General features: G+C 37.8%; 1 protein-coding gene across 6 annotated transcripts in view; it reads right to left on the reverse strand.

Moving 5' to 3' along the window:
• MRE11 (MRE11 homolog, double strand break repair nuclease) overlaps nt 1-20,670 on the reverse strand; it is an 80,961-nt gene that overhangs the window by 15,131 nt on the left and 45,160 nt on the right. For 4 of the 6 annotated variants that reach the window (XM_011745851.2, XM_071075474.1, XM_011745852.3 and 1 more), the window contains exons 15-18: nt 15,008-15,227; nt 13,591-13,674; nt 4,742-4,800; nt 3,399-3,466 (exon numbers count right to left, since the gene is read on the reverse strand). In XM_011745851.2, the coding sequence (XP_011744153.2) occupies nt 3,399-3,466; nt 4,742-4,800; nt 13,591-13,674; nt 15,008-15,227 (431 nt within the window). Of the gene's footprint in view, nt 1-3,398; nt 3,467-4,741; nt 4,801-6,333; nt 6,386-13,590; nt 13,675-15,007; nt 15,228-20,670 lie in introns of those variants that run through there. The other 2 variants (XR_003018647.2, XM_024793603.2) reach the window with 2 other exon arrangements.

A 20,670-nucleotide genomic window follows, 5' to 3' on the forward strand; every position in this document is an offset into this window, starting at 1 on the left:
GCTGGAACCAAAGGAGTCCTGAGAAATTCAAGTAAACCTTCATGAGCTAAAATAAGTCCCTCCACTACTTACCATAAACATAGAAACTGACTTGCATCTGTGCCCATCTTGGTATTTTTTACTCCTATAAAGGCCAGTATGGCCTTCTGCAACTTTATACTCTCCTGGACTTTTCTCATGTCTTTATTGTTTTTTTCTACTCTACCCAAAGGTTGGGTAAGGTTAAAACTGCAGGCTAGGAAAACAAACCCTCTTCTGCTCTGCCTTCTTTTTTGAGGTGATCCTATCCATCCCCACGGTTTTAAGTACCATCTGCATGCTGTCCAGAGGTAAATCTAAGTATCATTTCAAACCCCTCATCTGAGTTCTGAATTCACACATTCAGTTGCCTATAACCTCCCTTCATGTAAGTTTCTAGGCATCTCAAACTTTTCATATCTACAGTGGAACTTTTAATTATATGCCTATCATTCCCTACAACACATCTGTTCTTTCTTCTTTTATGCCCTTCTCAATATATGGCACAATGTGAATGCTCAAGCAAGAAACCAGAAAATCAATCTTGATTCCTTATTTTCCCTCATTCCAAATATTTAATCCATACTCAAGTTTTGTCATGTCTATCTTCAAAATATATCCTGAAACCATCTGTTTTCTCCATTTCACCTACCACTAGCCTGTGCAAGCCTCCATCATCTCTCTTAGCTCAAACTCCCTGCAGCACCCTCCTTTCAGCTAAGTTTATTTACACTTGTTCTGCAACCACAGTGATCCTTTGTAAATGTAAATCAGAAGGTGCCACTCCTCTCTTAAAATCCTTCTGTGGATTCCCACTGCATTTATAAGGACATTCAAAACCTTTGTAGTGCTCACCTGCTCCTGCAGTATGATTTACCCTGCCTCTCTTTTCTATTCTCATCTCAAACCACCTCCTTTTCCACCACACTTGAGTCACTGGCTCCTAAATAACATTATTAAACCTGCTTCTTCAATAGACTGTGATATGGTTTGGCTGTGTCCCTACCCAAATCTCATCTTGAAGTGTAGATCCCATAATTCCTAAGTATTCTGGGAGGGACCTGGTGGGAGATAATTGAATCACAGGGGCAGCTCCCCCATACTATTCTCATGGTAGTGAATAAGTCTCACAAGATCTGATGGTTTTATAAGGGGAAATCTTTTTCACTTGGCTCTTTTTCTCTTCTTTTGTCTGCCGCCATGTGAGACATGTCTTTCACCTTCTGCCATGATTGTGAAGCCTCCCCAGCTACGTAGAAATGTGAGTCCATTAAATCTCTTTGATTTGTAATTGCCCAGTCTCAGGTATGTCTTTATCAGCAGCAAGAAAATGGACTAATACAGGCTGCATGCACTTGTCCCTCTGCTTTACGCAAGGCCACGTTTCCCTTATTAAAATTTCGGCTTAAATGTAGCCTCCTCAGAGGCTTTCCCTGACCATCCTTCAAAGTAGATGCCTGTGTCCTGTGCCACTGTTTCTTCTCTCTACACCAGATCATTTCCTTTAATGCATGCTAACTGATCGGCTGATCACCAGCTCAGATGTCACCTATCTTCTTTGTAAAACCTTCAGTGACCTTTCCCAGGAAGATATTGGCACATCCCTTAGATTTCGTTACACCTGAATAAAACATTTATCTTGGTGGATTAGCAGTGCCCTGTAATTAGCATACCACTAAAGTGTAAATTCTCTGAAGGAAGAAACATTTCTTTTATCTTTCTATCCCCAGAACCTAGCATGATGTTTAAAGGACCTAATAAGTGAACATGGAACTCTACTTACACTTGTTCTAACATTAACCTTTAAGTCACATAGAGTTTATATTCTCAGTGGGGTCAATATCACAAAAAACAAAAATTGGCTCCAGGGGATAGAGTGGGATGAAAAATCGTAGCTATTACAATAGTTTTTGGCCCTCTCAAACTCAACCCTACCCCCAAAAATTTCATTCTTTTAAGTATTTAATTTCTAATGTTAGGGAGAAATTGAATTACATCTAAGTTACTTAATTCTTCTCCTTGGATAATCAAGAAATGGCTGAGATCATGAAAAAAAAGCTTGAGAAACACTAATATAAGGTTTTTCCTCAATCACCCTTCTTTCTGGAGTTCCTGTTCATGCCCTTACTCTCAGCTGGGACCACCATTCTCCACCCTACTAAACCAAATCTTATCTTTGAAACCTCAGGTCAGTTTTACTCCCTCCATGAAGCTGCTTCTTCTAGCCCACATTCCTTGTTCCTTTTTTCACCAGCCCACAAGCACTCACGCTTATGGGTCTGTAATATAAAATTCTACACCTAATTATGTACTAAATCATTCTTTGATGAATTCAAATATGTTCATTTCTCTTTTCCACTACAACTGAAGTTACCTGAAGACAGAGGCCATATTAAAGCATTTGCTATGCCCCTCTCTCATCAGACCTAATATAATGCTCAAACAGAAAATAAGTACAAAATAAGGCAGTTGATTACTTTATTAAGTAGAAACTCTCATTAATCGAGCTTTGCAGTATTCAACCAAAATGTTAATGTATAAAAGCAAATGGTAATAGTGAATCAAGTCAAGCTTAACAGCAATAGGCCAAAAATCCCACAACACACAGGAAGAGCATGCAAGTCCTCTGAAGACAGAGTGACTCTGTGTGATCCCTTTTGGTGTTTAGTACAGCACCATGTGTAGTTAAGAATATAAAAATAAGACAATGACAAAAAGCTGAAATCAAATGTTAGCAAAATACAAAATTATTTTCTGTTATTTGGAAAGAACATAGTCTTCCATTAAGAAAAGCACTGAGGCCAAGCGCGGTGGCTCATGTCTGTAATCCAACCACTTTGGGAGGTCGAGGTGGATGGATTGCCTGAGCTCCAGAGTTCCAGACCAGCCTGGGCAACAATGCAAAATCCTGTGTCTACCAAAAATACAAAAAATTAGCCGGGTGTGGTGGTGCACATCTGTAATCCCAACTATTCAGGTGGCTGAGGTGGGAGAATTGCTTGAGCCCAGGAGGTGGAGGTTGCAGTGAGCCAAGATCGCATTACTGCACTCCAGTCTAGGTGACAGAGTGAGGCACCGTCTCAAAAAATAAATAAATAAATAAATAAATAAATAAATAAATAAATAAAAAGAAAAGCACTAATAAAGTCAAAAGGAAAAAAAATTACAGGCTATTTCAATTTTCACTGAAAATCCTTTTACTAATGCTGCATCAACTCTATAAACTAGCCCTTGGTCTGTTTTCATTCCTCTATATACTTTACTAGTTGAAAGTAAGTCTGTTAAACTTATATGGCATAGAAAAATGTGTAACTATGGAATTTTGGATAATTTAAAATTTTTTTCAGATGTTTCTTTTTGCAGAATATCACTGCACCTACCTTTGATCTGTCTTTGAAGTGGTAGGAAAAATGTCTTCTTCCTCATCTGATTCATCTACCTCAATCACCTGGCAAGGAAACAAAGCAACAAATGGTTTTTGTGAGAATTGACTCTCTGAATAAACATGAAAATGAAGAAATGAATTAAACGATTAAATCTTAGTTATATATGAGCCACAAAAAAGGAGACAGAAAGCTATAACCATTAAAACTAACACTCAGTCTGACCTCCCTCCAATGTCCCTCTTCATTCACAAATGTTACTTTTTGCTCACCTCTCTCCTGGTCATCCCAGGAACCTGAGCACCTAAGGAAACCCAGTTACATTGGTGAATGACTTGCATAGGCTCGTATGCAGACCCTGTGACTTTCCTCTTGGTTTCTTATGAGAGGTGAGACCATCAGTGTTCCATCTCCAGCTTTAAATGAGGTATCAGACCATGTGGGAAATACTAGGTATCTTTCTGTTAAATCTGTCCCTCTTAAATACCATTTGTTAATGTTAAGACTCAATAAAGATATTTCTGACTGTTGATTCTATCATCCAAAATACTATTTCTCTACATTTTCTGTCATCTTGACATTTGATACACACATTTGCCATATGTTCATCTAACTTAAGTACAGATGAGGATGAAGCCAAAGACCAAATACTGAACGAACAGCCCCTGAGACTAAGGATGCAGTTAAATATCCTACAATGCACAGGACAATCCCTCACAACAAATTATCTGGTCCTCAATGTCAACGGTGCCATTATGGAGAAACCCTGATGTAGAGGGAAGAGTATTGGCTCAGGAGTTAAGATACAGTTTTGAAAGTGAAGTAATAGGAGAGTCAAGCCCATATTGGACTCTTCTTGGAATCCAAAGGAAGAGCAGAAGGCCCAGGCTAAACCTAGGGCAAACCACATGGATCACTGGACTCCAGCCTTTTCATTCATCTTAAGTCTACCATCAGCTGTTAAGGCACAGCTAGTATTTTGGGAAGGTAAGTAACAAAAGGAAACCCGGTATAGATAAAACCTCTATATCCATTGAACTCACCTTCAATATTAGTATTCCATGCATGAGCTCTTTTGGTTCAACACTGTTATCCTTGAAAACATTACTGTATACATAACATTTATGGATTTCTATAATAACCATTATTTAAACAAAGAGAGCAACCAAGAAAAAAAAAATCAAATCCTAGAAGCCCTAGAGATAACTGGTAAAGCTCCTTCCAGCTTTAATGTTCCATAATTGTTCTTCTTTTATTTACTTTGTAAATCAGAGAGTTGACAATTTATAATGCAGAAAACATAAATTATTAATACACAACTATAAAACTTTTTTTCTTACCTCTGAATAATTCTTAGTAGTGACATTTCGGGAAGGCTGCTGTCTTGTAGATTTAAAGGCTAGAATGAAAAAGATGAAATGTGCATTATGTTATTCTTAAAATAATTTAGAAAAACTTGTATACTTCTTTAGCTAAAGACTTTCTGAGTCCTATCTGCAAAACTGCATGCTGCCTAATTATAAAACTATTTGATATTTTTTAAAATCTAAAGGGAGATAGAATTATAGGTACACATAACTCAAGGCTCAACTGTCAGTCTCATTATTTCTCAGCTTATTTGAATACTGTTGTGTTTATAAATACGCACACACTAAAAATATTTCATAGAAAAATACCTGAAGGATAAAATCTAATCACCTAACCAAATGAACTACAGATGTATTGAAGGAAAGCCTCCGAATCCCTTCTTTGTTGTTGATGACACCTTTATCCCTGTTGCTACATTAGGAGCCATCGGATTCCAGTAGTTTCTCATTTTCCTCTACCTTAGTAGCCATATTCAATATCTAAGAAATATTCCAGAGGAGAATTTTAGAAAAAAGCATATATTTTATTCTATGATAAAAATTCCTTTGTATCCACACCTCTTTTCCTTTTAAACTTGGTTAGATCCTTGAAGTTTAGCTAGCTCTTTATCTTTCCCTTTCTTTTTCCTTGACATCAAAACCTACAATAAAGCTAGGCACAGTGGCTCACACCTGTAATCCCAGCGCTTTGGGAGGCCGAGGCGGGTGGATCACTTGAGGTCAGGAGTTCAAGACCAGGTTGGCCAACATGGTGAAACCCCAACTCCACTAAAAATATATACAAAAATTAGCCAGGCATGGTGGCAGGTGCCTGTAATCCCAGTTACTCGGGAGGCTGAGCCAGGAGAATCGCTTGAACCCAGGGGGCAGAGGTTGCAGTGAGCCGAGATTGTGCCACTGTGCTCCAGCCTGGGCAACAGAGCAAAACTCTGTCTCAACAAAACAAAACAAAACAAAACAAAAACCTATAATAAATTTCAAACATCTAATTTAGGTTTATTTTCTCCTACGCCTTACCAGTTTGCTGATATTAAAAATATCTTCCCCAAGATGACTCATAAACTAAATAGGGCACAGAAAAACAAAGAAATACTCAAAAAATCCTGCAAAGTCCAAAATTCTCCTTGTCACAAAACTAATGAATCTTTCTATCTAACCTAAATTTATTGTGTTTGTACATGTTTCCTATTCTAGGTTCTATCTCCAAACTTGTAATATCTAAGAGGAGAAATGAGAGGCAGAAACAATATTCTTATCTGCTTTACTCAGTTACTGGTTTCACATCCTACTCTACTCAAAAGGCTAGACACAGCGACTGAATAAAAAGGCCAGAGATCATGATGATTTCAAAGAATATTTCTGTTCAATATTTTTTCAGTGACTCCTCTAACTCTGAGATCCTAGAAAACAAGATACGTTTCTTTTTATCCCAGTGGAAGGCAAAAGATGAGTGAATGTTTGTGAAATAATTTTATCAGAAAACTAAGCACTATGTTCTGTTAGGAAGACAATACGGTGTGATGGTTAAAAGCTCTGGTTTTGGAGTTAGACTCATTTTGACTTACTAGCTTGACTATGGCCAATCTCCTTGGCTTCTTTAAGACTCAATTTCCTCACCTGTAAAACAATGTTAATACTTCATGCAGAAAACTGTTGAGAGGGTAAGAAGTGTCTAGCAGATAGAAAGCATTCAAATACATGTAGCTATTTGTGGTAGCAAACATAGTAGCAGCAGTGGTACCCACAGTGGTATAAGTGAAATGTAAAGGCAGTGGCTTCAGAGGTACTTTCATTCACTTAGTCACTATCCTCTGCTGACTAACTTCAATGGAAAAATCTGGGCTGTCAACTCTTATTTACAACTCCTGTGGCTGTAAGTGTAATTTCTATCTTTTCCAATAAAATTGCAGCACATAAATTTCCGTACTCCATGGACCTTTTTATAAGAGAATTTGACCTTTATTTATCTCTTCACTCCTTCATTTAAAACAGGGATCTAGAAGTTACAGTCTGAATTTGTTGCTTCTGTTCCAAAGTGATGACAAGTATAGTTACTACTCCACAGGTATTCTGTCAGAGGCTTAAAAAAAAAAAAAAAAAAACACCAAATCCAACCTGATAAAAATGTTTTACAAATTTATACTTTAAAAATCAGTTCATTTTTCAAAAAAAAGCCCAGTACTGAAGGTAATCAGTTAAGTTAGCAAAACCATTATATCAAATCAATTAGATAAAAGACAAATTTAGACCAATGATTCACATCATTCATCTTTATAACCTTATTGCAAAACACTACCACTAATACTAATAGCAGCTATCATCTATCACATTTTTACCAGGTGCTGTGATCAGTACTGTAAACACTTAAGCTCATTTAATATAATTATTCTGAAGTCAGTATAACATTGTCAATTTTATAGCTAAGGGATCTGATGCTTGTAGAATAACACCAGTTTGCACTTACTGAGGGCTTAATATGCATAGACACTGCCTGGTACTTCACATACATGTTCTCATTAATCCTCAGAATAATGCAATGAGGAAGACACAATCATTGTCCCATCCTACAGATGAGAACACTCACTCCTAAAGATGAAAAACTTAACGTATTTGCTGGAGGACACACAACTAGTAAAATTGAGAAGTCAGGATCCAAAACAAGATCTTCCTGACTTTAGAACCATGGTTTTAACCCTTATGCTACACAATCTCTAAGTAATTTTTACTGGGTCATTGTCAAGTATTTAACAAGCATCTACTATGTTATGTGCCAAGCATAGTGGATACAGTGATGAGCAGGAATGATGCAGACCCCTTTCTCACAGCACTTACAGTGCAAGGGTGCTGAGCCAGCAGTAAAGAGCTGGCTATGGCTGACCCAAGGGGCCTGATTTCAGAGCCTGCATTCTTAACCATCATGCTTTGCCGCAAAAGGTACCATAATAAGATTTTTGCCTACAACATAATTCAGGAAATCTGACGTTTCGTATTTAGTTTATTTACATAGCCTCTTTTCATGGATGAATACTGTTTCCTTAAAAAAATTAGTCAAGCCAATCTGTAAAACTTTTAGGGCACCATAACTGGTCTCCAGCCTCTCTACACAAATAGAAGCTTTATTCTATGTTGTCAATGGGTAACAGTCATTGCAGGCTAGGCTATTCAGACAACATGATCTCTCATTGTCTTCAAACTCACTTCTGCTGACAACAATCCAAATTAGTACCTTAAACATTAAAAAAAAAAAAAAATTCTCAATGGCATTGAAGAGCTGATCACATAGCAAGGAATTACCAGGCCAAAACTGAAGAAAAGCTAGAACTCTGAGAGGTACATTAAGTCCTTTCCCTGAGTTCCCTTTTCAATTGGGAAAATGTTAACACTGGTTTTGAGAATCCTGAAGAAAAAGAGAGAGGGCTACCATATCCCACAGCCTGCCCAAAGTGAAAACCCTGATGCATTTCTCTTCCTAAGGTGGAGCCCCAATGGTTAAAGAGAGAAGCAGAGGTAAACAGGATTTCATAAGCATGTAACTGAATACCCCATTTTTCTAAGAGATAGTTCAATTATTTTTTTCTCTCTCTTCTTTTCTCTTTTCTCCTTTCCCCCACTTTCTACTTAGTTCTTTAGAAATGCAATTATAGTCTATTACTTCCTCTTCATCAGACACTCCCTAAAGAGGCAGTTCATCTAACTATGTGCTTGGAAGCTCCAGAGTGAAACTGTCACCCACCAGGGGGCTGCCTCTAGAGATACCAGTCAATTTACAACCCAAAGTCCCGGTATGAAACTCTCTCCAACCTAAAGAGTTTTCAGCCACCTTTATAGCCTATTTCTTCCCATGAAGATGCCAATTCAACTGCCTGGTAGATAAAACTAACACGCAGACCCCCTACTTGCTCGCTTCCTCCCCTGCATGCCCTTCCTGATAGGTCCCCTTTAAAAGCCTCCACTTTCTGCCGCAAAGGGGGAAGCAGTACCCTTAAGGTAGGAAGCCTGTATTTCTTCCCCTAAGTTAGCTTTGGAATAAAAAGTCACTTTCTTTATACCACACCTTGCTCTTGTTAATTGGACTTTGCAAGCAGCAAGTGACTGAACCTGCATTTTAGTTACAAGCGTGTATCACCTGATTGGTCCAAGAAACCCTCAAATTTAGCTTAAAGTGGTCTAAGACCTGTGGTGCCCTACAAACCTAGAGAAACAAACATGAATCTTCTCTGGATGAAGATGGCTTCATCCAAGGTCTCAAATTATTCCTGCTGATAATTTTCTAGGGACAGTAAATAACAAAGCATGAAAGGAAATAAGTCACCATAAACGAGAACCAACAGAAACAGACAACAGAAAGAGGCCAAAGACATTCAGACACTAGGTTATTAGATACAAAATAACAAAAACAATCCTTACTGTGTACACATGAAAAATTAAAAACAGGCCTAAAAATATCTTCAGAAAACTTCTAAAAAGTATTAAAAGTGACAAAGCATATTTTAATTAAAGCTAACATGACATCATGACATGAAGCCAGCTGACAATGATGTATAGAACTTTTAGATTTTTTTTTTTCTTTTTTTTTTTTGAGACGGAGTCTCACTCTGTAGTCCAGGCTGGAGTGCAGTGGCACGATCTCAGCTCATTGCAAGATCTGCCTCCCAGGTTCATGCCATTCTCCTGCCTCAGCCTCCCGAGGAGCTGGGACTATAGGCACTCACCACCACACCCGGCTAATTTTTTTTTTGTATTTTTAGTAGAGATAAGGTTTCACTGTGTTAGACAGGATGGTCTTGATCTTCTGACCTCGTGATCTGCCTGCCTCAGGCTCCCAAAGTGCTGGGATTACAGGCGTGAGCCATGTACCCAGCGGTGACAGAGCATATTTTAAAAGAACCAAATAGGCTGGGTGCACATCTGTAATCCCAGCAACTCAGCAGGCTAAGGCAGGAAAATTGTTTGAACCCAGGAGGCAGAGGATGCAGTGAGCCAAGATGATGCCACTGCACTCCAGCCTAGGCGACAGAGAGAGACTCTGTCTCAAAAAAAAAAAAAAAAAAGTGATCAGAAATAATTACTCAGAATGTAGCACAGAAAGAGAGAACAGAAAATACAAGTCATGCGAGGACAGAATAAAAAGGTCTTATATTTAACTGAAGACTCAGAAGGAAGGAGAATAAGAATAGCATAGAGGTAATACCTGAAGGGATAATGGCTAAGGATTTTTTAGAAGTGATGGAAGATACCAGTTCAGAGATTCATGAAGCCCAGTAAATCCTAAGCAGGATAAACAAGAATACTGTCTTTAGATTGATCACAGTGATACTGCCGAACACCAAAAACAGCAAGCGGAGGGAAAAACATTTTTTTTTAAAAAAAACCAAAAACCAACAAGCTTAACTAATAACTGATTTCTTAATTACAATGGAAACTCAAAGACTCACTTTAAGTGATGAAGTCTACCCACTGAAGTCAAGGAAAACGTCACATAAAACAAGCCAGGACACTGGATTCCACAGGGCAGAAAAAACAAAAACAAAAACAAGACAGGACAAAAAAAGGCGATTTGGGCTAAGGTAAAGGTGGATAATCCACATCTATGACTGTCGATTGCATGCTAACCAATTTTGGTGGTTTAACATGGAAGTGTTCATTATTTTATTCACTCTTTTTCTATGTTCCTGTTTCCTCGTTTTTAATACTAATAACACTTGATGAATGCCTACTACATGCCAGGCTTCTTGATCATTTAATCTTCAGAATAACCCAATACAATAGAGGTTATTATTCCCAATCATATCTAAACAAACTAGGAGAGTGACTGAGTTGTCTCAAGTCACAAAGCTGTCATTTGCTGAATGCAAGGTTGAACTCAGCATGAATCCTTTACAATTTTCCAGGCTGCCTTTTCTTTCTTTCTTTTTTCCTCTCTGCTTTTATATTAAACCTACCAAGAATGGAACAGCATCTTTCCAGACACCATTTCCTAAATGGCAATAAAGACAACATGCTTGTGAAGCAAAAAGCTAAGGATCTTAGCTGGCTCTTCTGAAGTACTAAATAATACTGGGTAAAAATATAGCAATGGAATTTTTTGGTAAGGTTTGAGTCATTTAATCAACCTGATTTTATATCTTTCCTTCAATATCAGCTGTCATTTGATAAATGTTGAAAATTCCTTTAATGGAGTGATACTTACTTCCAAGGCAAATTAGTCCATCTTTACATTAATTACATAGGTTATTATGTATAATGCAAAAATTCCTCTATGGAGAACCAGTAGCTAGGTCTCTAATCTTATCTTGTTCTGGAAATTAGTACAGTGGTCAGCTATTGGTTGTGGAGTCCAGAGAATGTGAGATCATTCTCAGATCTGGTACTGACAAGTTATGAGATCTAGGGTAAGCTACCCATCTTTGTAAAGCCTCAGTTTCCTTTTCTGTAAAACATAAATAATATAGTAAGTACCTGCTCCATAGACCTGTTAAGAGGCATGCAGTTTCATAAATATTAGCCATTATTGCTACTATTAGTGGTTTTATCAACTCAGGGCAAAACTGCTTGGCTTAGTTCCCCCACACATAAAACAGGGGAACACAGTTGTTCTTAAATCTTCTAGGTCCATTCTATGAGAAACTTAAATCAGTATGTGTCTAGCTATACCCATCCATCCCCATTGGGCCAGAAGTTCTTAAGCTGGAGAACACAATGCGCTTCATGGGAGTGGCTGAACCCTTTGAAATTGGGTGCAATTGCATGTGAGTACTTATTTAAGGAGAGAAGACATAGCTTTCATCAGATTTTTAAAGAATCCATAAGCCAAAATAGATTAAAAAAGCATTGCCTTTGGGACTAAAATCAAATCTAATTCATTCCACATTTTATATGATAGAACATTATCTACATAAAGATCTGAATCTTTCCCAGGTTAGATATCCTAAGTTTCTTCAACCTCTTTTTTTTTTTTTTGAGATGCTCTGTCACCCAGTGCAGTAGCATGATCTCAGTTCACTGCAACCTTCGCCTCCCTGGTTCAAGTATTCTCCTGCCTCAGCTTCCCTAGTAGCTGGGACCACAGGTACATGCTGCCATGCCCGGATAATTTTTTGTATTTTTAGTAGGGGACAGGGTTTTACCTTGTTGCCCAGGCTGGTTTCGAACTCCTGAGCTCAGGCAATCCACCCGCCTCAGCCTCCCAAAGTGGTAGGATTACAGGCACGAGCCACTGCGCCTGGCCAACCATTTTTTATATTATTTGGTATCTCTTCTGAATGATCATATATAGTTGACAGTCTCTTTGAAATATAATTCCAAAGAGGAGTACAGTATTCTTGGCAAGTTATGTCCAATTTAGTACATAGGGAGAATTCCTTGCTGTGCAAGCTTGTCCAACCCACCTCATTTTGTTGTTTTTGTTCCATTTTCTTTTGTTTTAGGCTTTTAGCAGCCTGAAGCCATGGTTTTTAGTTTCTGTCGCTAGTGATACGAGGAAAAGAGGGATGAGAAAAGGGCTTTACTGGCCCAACCAGAAAGAGAAACTAAGAACCCATGACTGTATTCTCTCCCTTGGACACCCCTGCAAGACTCATTAAATACTGTTTAAGACATCAATAGATTTGGACAGTTGGGTCTGCCTGCATAACTCTTACTGACCTAAGTCTTTTTCACCTGGGTTGCTGTTAAACTCATATACCTCTCACAGCTCTATCTGTGCAGCTGTCTTTTTGGACATAAATGCGGTTTATGCTGCCCTTGAGAAACTTCATCTTCTGAGAATTAGTTCAGCTCCCCAGTTTGTCAACAATTAATCCTAGCTATAAGATTATAAACATTATAATATTTAATAAATTAATATTTATAAATGTTATAAAAGTGAAACAACCTCAAATAACTAATATAAATAATATACATATGAATATATTCTAAACGCTAGGTAGAAAAAAGTATCACCACCTATCTTAACGCATACTTTTTGTAAATATGACTAACATTTTAGGCTGATTTCATAATCTACAATATCAAAAACAGTTAAACAGATCCCCTTGAGGACAATTTTTAGACCATAGGATTATACAGAAATTAATTCCAAGGGCCTAGCCATAATTTCTCTTAAGTATAGGTCACATGACTTCTCTATATGGAAAGCAGAGACTGATAGGGCAGCATGGGGGAAGCAAGGAAACAGTAGAGACAGCTCCTCTCTCTTTCGACCACTGTCCATATAGCGACCAACTACTTCACTTTCCTCTTTCCAGGATCTCTCCACCAAACAGAAACAACATTTGTCTGAAAGTAAGAAATTATAAAACCTAATTTTTTTGTTGTTTTGTTTTGTCTTTTTTTTTTTTTTTTGAGACGGAGTCTCACTTTGTCACCAGGCTGGAGTGCAGTGGCACAATCTTGGCTCACTGCAACCTCCACCTCCTGGGTTCAAGCGATTTTCCTGCCTCAGCTTCCTGAGTAGCTGGGACTACAGGCATGCACCACCACGCCCAGCTGATTTTTGTATTTTCAGTAGACAGGGTTTCACCATGTTGGCCAGGCTGGTCTCGATCTCCTGACCTTGTGATCTGCCTGCCTCGGCCTCCCAAAGTGTTGGGATTACAGGTGTGAGCCACCGTGCCTGGCCTATAAAACATAATTTTAAAAGCTTACCCTCTTCAGTAACTCTAATGCATAGCAAACATCTTTTAAAAAATAATTTATCCTGTGATCCTAATTGCCCTTTTAACTTTCCAATGATGGCAACACAAATAAGGGCTACTAATGGTGATTACCTTGGTCTTCCTAATGTTGGAATTTATAAATAATCACTTGCAGTCTATACTCACCATCTATAATAGACATATTTCTAGATGCTGACACAGCAGTCTTTGAGTTCCTGCTACGCGTAGAAGTCTCCAGACCAGTGTCTGCTGTTAGAAAAATAAACAGTCAACGTACAAGCCTATCAGCAGCTAAGGTTTATTTCATACAACAACAAAAAATGAAAGTTCAATAAGTCTATGTCAAATAGTTTGTCTGTAAAAAGCTAGACATATATATAAGAACAAACATCTAGAGTCTGACCAATTTTCAGAGACTATTCTTTTAGGCCACACTTTAGTTTATCTAATTTAATTTATCCAATTAAAATGTAAGGAAATAGGCCAGGCGTGGTAGCTCACGCCTGTAATCCTAGCATTTTGGGAGGCAGAGGCGGGAGGATCACTTGAGGTCAAGAGTTCAAGACTAGCCTGGCCAGCATGGTGAAACCCCATCTCTACTAAAAATACAAAAATTAACTGGGCGTGATGATGGGTCCCTGTAATCCCAGCTACCTGGGAGGCAGAGCCAGGGGAATTGCTTGAACCCGGGAGGCAGAAGTTGCAGTGAGCTGAAATCGCACCACTGCACTCCAGCCTGGGCAACAGAGCAAAGACAAGACTCCATCTCAAAAAAAATTAAAAAACAAAAATAAAAATTTTTAAGGAAAAATTTTGTAAATATGAGAATAGTGAAAATAATCATCAGTAAAAGATGAGGATTTCTCTCCCTGGAGATTTTAAACCAAATTAATATTCATTTCATCAGCTTAAAATTCCTATGGATACATATTTAATAAAAAGAATTTTAAAAAATCTTTAGAGATGAATTGACATAATGTGTGAGAAAGTCACTGAATGACCAATTTCTACTGGCATGAACTATTTAATGACAATAGTCTCGCAGTAAATACAATGATGACAATGTTAATGACTAGTTTTAGAAATCAAATTGGGGGCAGTTTTCCTTCTTAAATCGACTTTATTATAAAGACTACTTGGTAAGCATGTGGGTATTTGTATCTTATAACAGTAACAAACATAATAATTGTATGATCTGGAGTTTTCCTCCTGTTGCCAAAGGCTTTTAGCTAACTATTTTCTTTAACAACTCATATTTGCCTACTACTTTGTACATGTGAGAATACATATGACATTAAATGTACCCAAAAGGTACTATGTGACAAATACAATGAAGCTTTTATAAGGTATGTGCTAAGAACAATTAAAACCCTAAGTGCATGTGGCCATTCAAAATTTATTTAAGTAAAAGACACGTGTCAGAACTGCCTGAAAGACCGTCTTATATATTCTAAAAATAGATTTTTTAAAGAACCATGTTTTAGAAATAAAAACTTATAATTCAACTCTGACGAGATCTAACTCTGTATTTTCCACTCAACTGCCAAGTGTGAATATGCACAGGACTGAACTCAGCGCTCACCTCTTCCTCTTTGAGACCCTCCTCTTGATGCTGAATTCTGCCCTCTTCCGCCTCTTCGACCTCTTCCTCGGCCTCTTCCTTTGTTGGTTGCTGCTGAGATGCTATCATCAGAGTCATTAGCCATCTGTTCTGCTAAATCTATACTCATAAGGTCATCAGCACTAAAGGCAGAGGCAGACTCCTCTGACTGAGATCTGAGCGCTCTGGCCCTGGTCATAGCCTAAGGGGGAGAAGAAGGAGAAAGCACACACAAGGAGATAATGTATCATCCTAAAAATCATTAATTTAGGCATTGACATGAAGTAATCATACTATAAGAACATAAAGGAGGCTGACAGTGGCTCACGCCTGTAATCTCAGCACTTTGGGAGGTCGAGGCGGGAGGATCGCTTGCACCCAAGCTTTCGAGACAAGCCTGGGCAACACGCAAAACCCTGTCTCTACAAAAAAAAAAAAAAAAAAAAAAATTAGTCAGGCATGGTGGTGCACACCTGTAGTCCCAGCTACACAGGAGGCTGAGGCAGGAGGATCACTTGAGCCTAGGAGATAGAGGCTGTGTGAGCTATGATCACACCACTGCACTCCAGCTTGGGTGACAAAGAGAGACCCTGTCTCAAAAATAAAAATAAAAATAAAAAATACTCATATGTGTGTAAAGGAGAACATCCCCACCAATCAAATTTAATACTTATTATCCTGTCAGATCAATCCACCATACTACCCATGAGACCCTTTGAAAAGATTTACCAAGAAAAACAAAATTTCACAGAATCAAAATTTTCAGAACTAGAAGGAATACTGGCAATCATCCCTAATTCAATACCATATTTGACAGTAACAGACTGTTACTGAGCTACTTTGAGCTACTTTTTAGAATTGGCTCCTAGGAAATTTGAGCTACTTTTTAGAATTGGCTCCTAGGAAATAATAAGAAAAAAACTTACAAAAAATAGCTGTTATCTCTGGGCAATAAAATTTTAGGGTGCTTTTGTTTTTTGTTCTTGAGTATTACATATTTTCTATATTACACTTTTTCTAAAAAACTAGTTTTATAATCAGAAAAAACATGAGCAACAATCTCTCACAAATATATGGTAAAGAGAATTAAGGGCTGGGTGTGGCGGCTCACACCTTGTAATCCCAGCACTTTGGGAGGCCTAGGTGGGTGGATTGCTTGAGATCGGGAGTTAGGGACCAGCCTGGGCAACATGGCGAGACCCTGTCTCTACAAAAAATACAAAAACAAACAAACAAACAAAAAAATTAGCCAGGTGTGAAGGCATGCGCCTGTAGTCCCAGCTACTTGAGAGGCTGAGGTGGGAGGATTGTGCAAGCCTGGGGGAGGCAGCGGGGAGGGGAGTTGTTGCAGTGAGCTGAGATTGCACCACTGCACTTCAGCCTAGGTGACAGAGTGAGACCTTGTCCAAAAAAAAAAAAAAAGAAAGAAATGGAAGAATTAAGGAGAATATATCAATTGAAAGCCTAAGAAGGAATAAACACCTTAGGACCAAGAACATGCCATGCATTCTTAATTTGGTAAGAATCCATTTAGAAAAGACAAGGTTGAGACTTAACCAAATATTCTAACTCTAAAATGAATAGAGACTTAAGATAGAATAGGGGGCCGCCATGGCTTAAGCCTGTAATCCTAGCACTTTGGGAGGCCGAGGTGGGTGGATCATGAGTTCAAGGGATTGAGACCATCCTGGCCAACATGGTGAAACCCCGTCTCTACTAAAATTACAAAAATTAGCTAGGTGTGGTGGCACGTGCCCTATAATCCCAGCTACTTGGGAGGCTGAGGCAGGAGAATCGCCTGAACCCGGGAGGCAGAGGTTGCACTGAGCTGAGATGGCGCCACTGCACTCCAGCCTCGCAACAGAGCGAGACTGTCTCCAAAAAATAAAATAAAATATAAATAAAAGCAAATTTGCCTTGATCTTCCCTTAAACCAATCAAAAGGTAATAAGAGAATAAAAACAAAATACAATTTCCATAAAATGAGAAAACAGTTCCAACCCCCAAACACACAAACTCTTCTATAAAGAAGAGTTAATGAATATGACAAATATTTGACCTGGCTAAGGGAGAAAGGTGAGAAGAGTTTCAGGTATTGTAGAGCTCTCCAAAATTGATATATAAATCCCAAGAGGACATGACAGCAGTCCCTCATGCTTGGAATGGCAGTTCTGGGTCTAAGAATAGTTGACCAGAACATTGCTAAGCTCTGTGATACCATGAAGTAAGGAGACCCAGGGCTAAATGAGGAGATGTGAACAAGGCGGGCAGCGTAAAGTGGGAGTGAAGTGGCAACTTCATGACGAGATGATCTCAGTTGAGGTGAAATCACAGCTAACTCACTACATGCAGGGTTCAATATGGCATTACAAGCCAAAAGGAAAACACTTTAGGAAATACAACAAAAAATATAAGAAACAACAGTGATTTCAATTCATCTTTCCTGTCCCACATAAAATACAGTTAATCCTCATTATTCATTAATTCTATATTTGCAAATTCACTTACTTGCCAAAATTTATCTGTAACCCTAAAAATCAATACTCACGATACTTTTGGCATCATTTGTGGAGACGCACAGAGCAGTAAATATTTTGAATTGCTTGACACACACATTCCCAGCTGAGGCTGAACAATGAGCCACTCTGCCTTCTTGTTTCCACTTGTGTACTTTAAATAAGGGTTCTTTCTGTGACAGTCAGTCATGCATTGCTTAATGATGGATGCCTCATGAGAAATGTGTCATCAGGTGATTTCATCATCATGCAAACATCATAGTATGTACTTACACAAAGCTAAATGGCGTAGGCTACTACAAATCTAGACTATAGGAGATAGCCTATTGCTCCTTGGCTACAAACCTGTACAACATGTTACTATACTGAACACTGCAGGCAATTATAACACCATAGCTATGTATTTGTATATCTAAGCATATCTCAAAAGAAAAGATATAGTAAAAATACGGTATCATAATCTCATGGGACCACCACTGGATATGCAGTCTGACATTGACCAAAATGATGTATGTGGCACATTATTGCATTTTTTGCATTTTCGCACTTTTGCTTTGGTAACGTGGTGTTTAAAATGACCTCCCCACAACATGTTTAGTGTTCATTCCTACATGCAAAAAGGCTGCAATATGACTTTTGGAGGAAAAAATGTACATTAGATAAACTTCATTCAAGTATAAGTCAAAGTGCTACTGCCTATGAGTTCGATGCTAATGAATCATACGTTAAATACAGTATCTTTAAACAGAAACACATTAAAAAGATCATGTATTGATCAGCTGACGAAAACATTACCAGTGGCTCACAGAAACCTAATTTTGTATTTCCCCTAGGAGCAATGATTCACTATTTGCTAATTCTGTGCTGAAAGTGACTTTATACAACAAAACTACCACAAATAACAGGAACCAGCTGTATGTTTTTAGAAAGTAGACTTAAGAGAAAAAAAGATGACCTAAATCACATAATTAATAAGATAGATTTAATTGATAAATGTTGAATTCTATACACTGAAAATTAATAATATACTTCAAGACCCCATGAAACATTTTAGCTGATATATAACAGGGCGCAAAGAAAAATCTCAATACATTTTTGAGAGGAGAAATAAATTTATCACACTGTCTAATCATCCTGCAATAAAAAATTAATAATAATAAAGTAAAAACCTGCTTCCTGAAAACAAACCAGTCAAAACTATAAAACAAAATGAAAGTTGTGGAACATCTAGAAAATCATAACAAGAATATTGCACATCACAACATATGAGAGAGCTAAAGCAATGCTTATAAGAAAGCTATAGCCTGCTAAGAATGAATGTAAATAAGTTAATTCTGTATTCAAAAAGTTAGGAGAAACAATATAAAGCCTATCCAAGTATTAGAATGAAGATAAAACCATATATTAATAGATTTTAAACAAAAACACATTAGAATGGATAAATATAAGCACTGGTCCTTTGGGACAAAACAATAATAATATTAATAAAAATTACAAACCTTTAAAGAAAGGAAGAAAACACAAATACACATCATTAGAAATAAGAGGGGATGGGCGTAGAGGCTCACATCTCTAATCCTAGCCCTACAGGTGTAGAGGCTCACATCTCTAATCCCCATACTTTGGGAGGCCAAGTCAGGAAGATCACTTAAGCCCTGGAGTTAGAGACCAGCCTGGGCAACATAATGAGACTCTGTCTATAGAAAAAAAAAAAACTTAAAAATTAGCTGGGAGTGGTAACACACTACAGAGCGAGATGTTGTCTCGAAAAAAAAGAAATAAGAACGGGAGGGAAGACCCAAGACTTATGAGAGAATAGTCAATTCTAAACAATCTGGAAAATGAATAACTTAATCTGATCCAAGAGGGGGAATAAACCAATTATCAAAGAAAATTTTGAGAAAATTATTAAAAGAAAAATACTCCCAAAAAAGGATCACAATCAGAAAGTTTCATAGGTAAATTCTACCAAACTTTCAAAAAACAGATAAGCCCACTGCTATTTCAAATAGTGCCAGAGCATACAGAAAGGCAGCTTCCAAACTGTTTTCACAATGCCAGCATGACTCAGTACTGACAAAGAACTGCATACACAAAAAGAAAATTACAGAATCTTATTTATGATTATGAAAGCAAACAAAGACTCCAGAAGCATATGGAAAGACCAATATATCCATTACCAGGGGATTTACAAAGTGATACCAAGATATGTCGATAATAAGCTATGCACATAATAATATAATTCACTATATTAATATAACAAAGAAAAAAAACCCCACAAAATCAGAACCATGTAATTCACCAACCATTCCTGATTTAAACAAATAAGCTGAGGAATAAGTGGATACTTTCTTTATGTGTCAAAAACCCTAAATATGCTATATTATGATGTGTATGTATCCAGAGAGAGAAACAGAGGGCACACACACACAAATGTGTTCAAGTGAGTGCTCTTACAAATTAATTAGAGAAAGACCAATACTTGGCCGGGCGCGGTTGCTCACGCCTGTAATCCCAGCATTTTGGGAGGCCGAGGCAGGTGGATCACCTAAGGTAAGGAGTTTCAGACCAGCCTGACCAACATGGTAAAACCCTGACTCTACTAAAAATACAAAAATTAGCTGGGCATGGTGGCACACGCTAGCTACTTGGGAGGCTGAGGCACGAGAATCACCTGAACCCAGGAGGTGGAGGTTGTAGTGAGCTGAGATCACGCCACTGCACTCCAGCCTGGGTGACAGAGTGAGACTTTGCCTCAAAAAAAAAAAAGACCAATACCCACTCAAAAGAGAAAACGCGACCATGTGTTTCATATAAATACAAATGATTTATAAACATAAAAATTACTCAGACTCATTAGTTTAAAAAAGTAGTTATGGATTAAAAACAACAGTAGGAAATAATTTCTTACCCCTTAGACTTGTAGAGATCAAAAGATACAGTAATACATCATGATGGTAAAGATGCACTCCCAAATACTACTGGTGAGAATATAAACTAGTTAAGACATCTTTGGACTAATGTGGCAGTATCTAGCAAAATTTAAAATAAATATGCCCTATTATGATGACTTCTTGGAATCAATTACTAACCATCATTTCTAAATTTTGTATTCTCTCTTTGTCTAAA

Source organism: Macaca nemestrina, chromosome 12 (assembly GCF_043159975.1).
Source record: "Macaca nemestrina isolate mMacNem1 chromosome 12, mMacNem.hap1, whole genome shotgun sequence".
NCBI classification, from domain to species: Eukaryota; Metazoa; Chordata; class Mammalia; order Primates; family Cercopithecidae; genus Macaca; species Macaca nemestrina.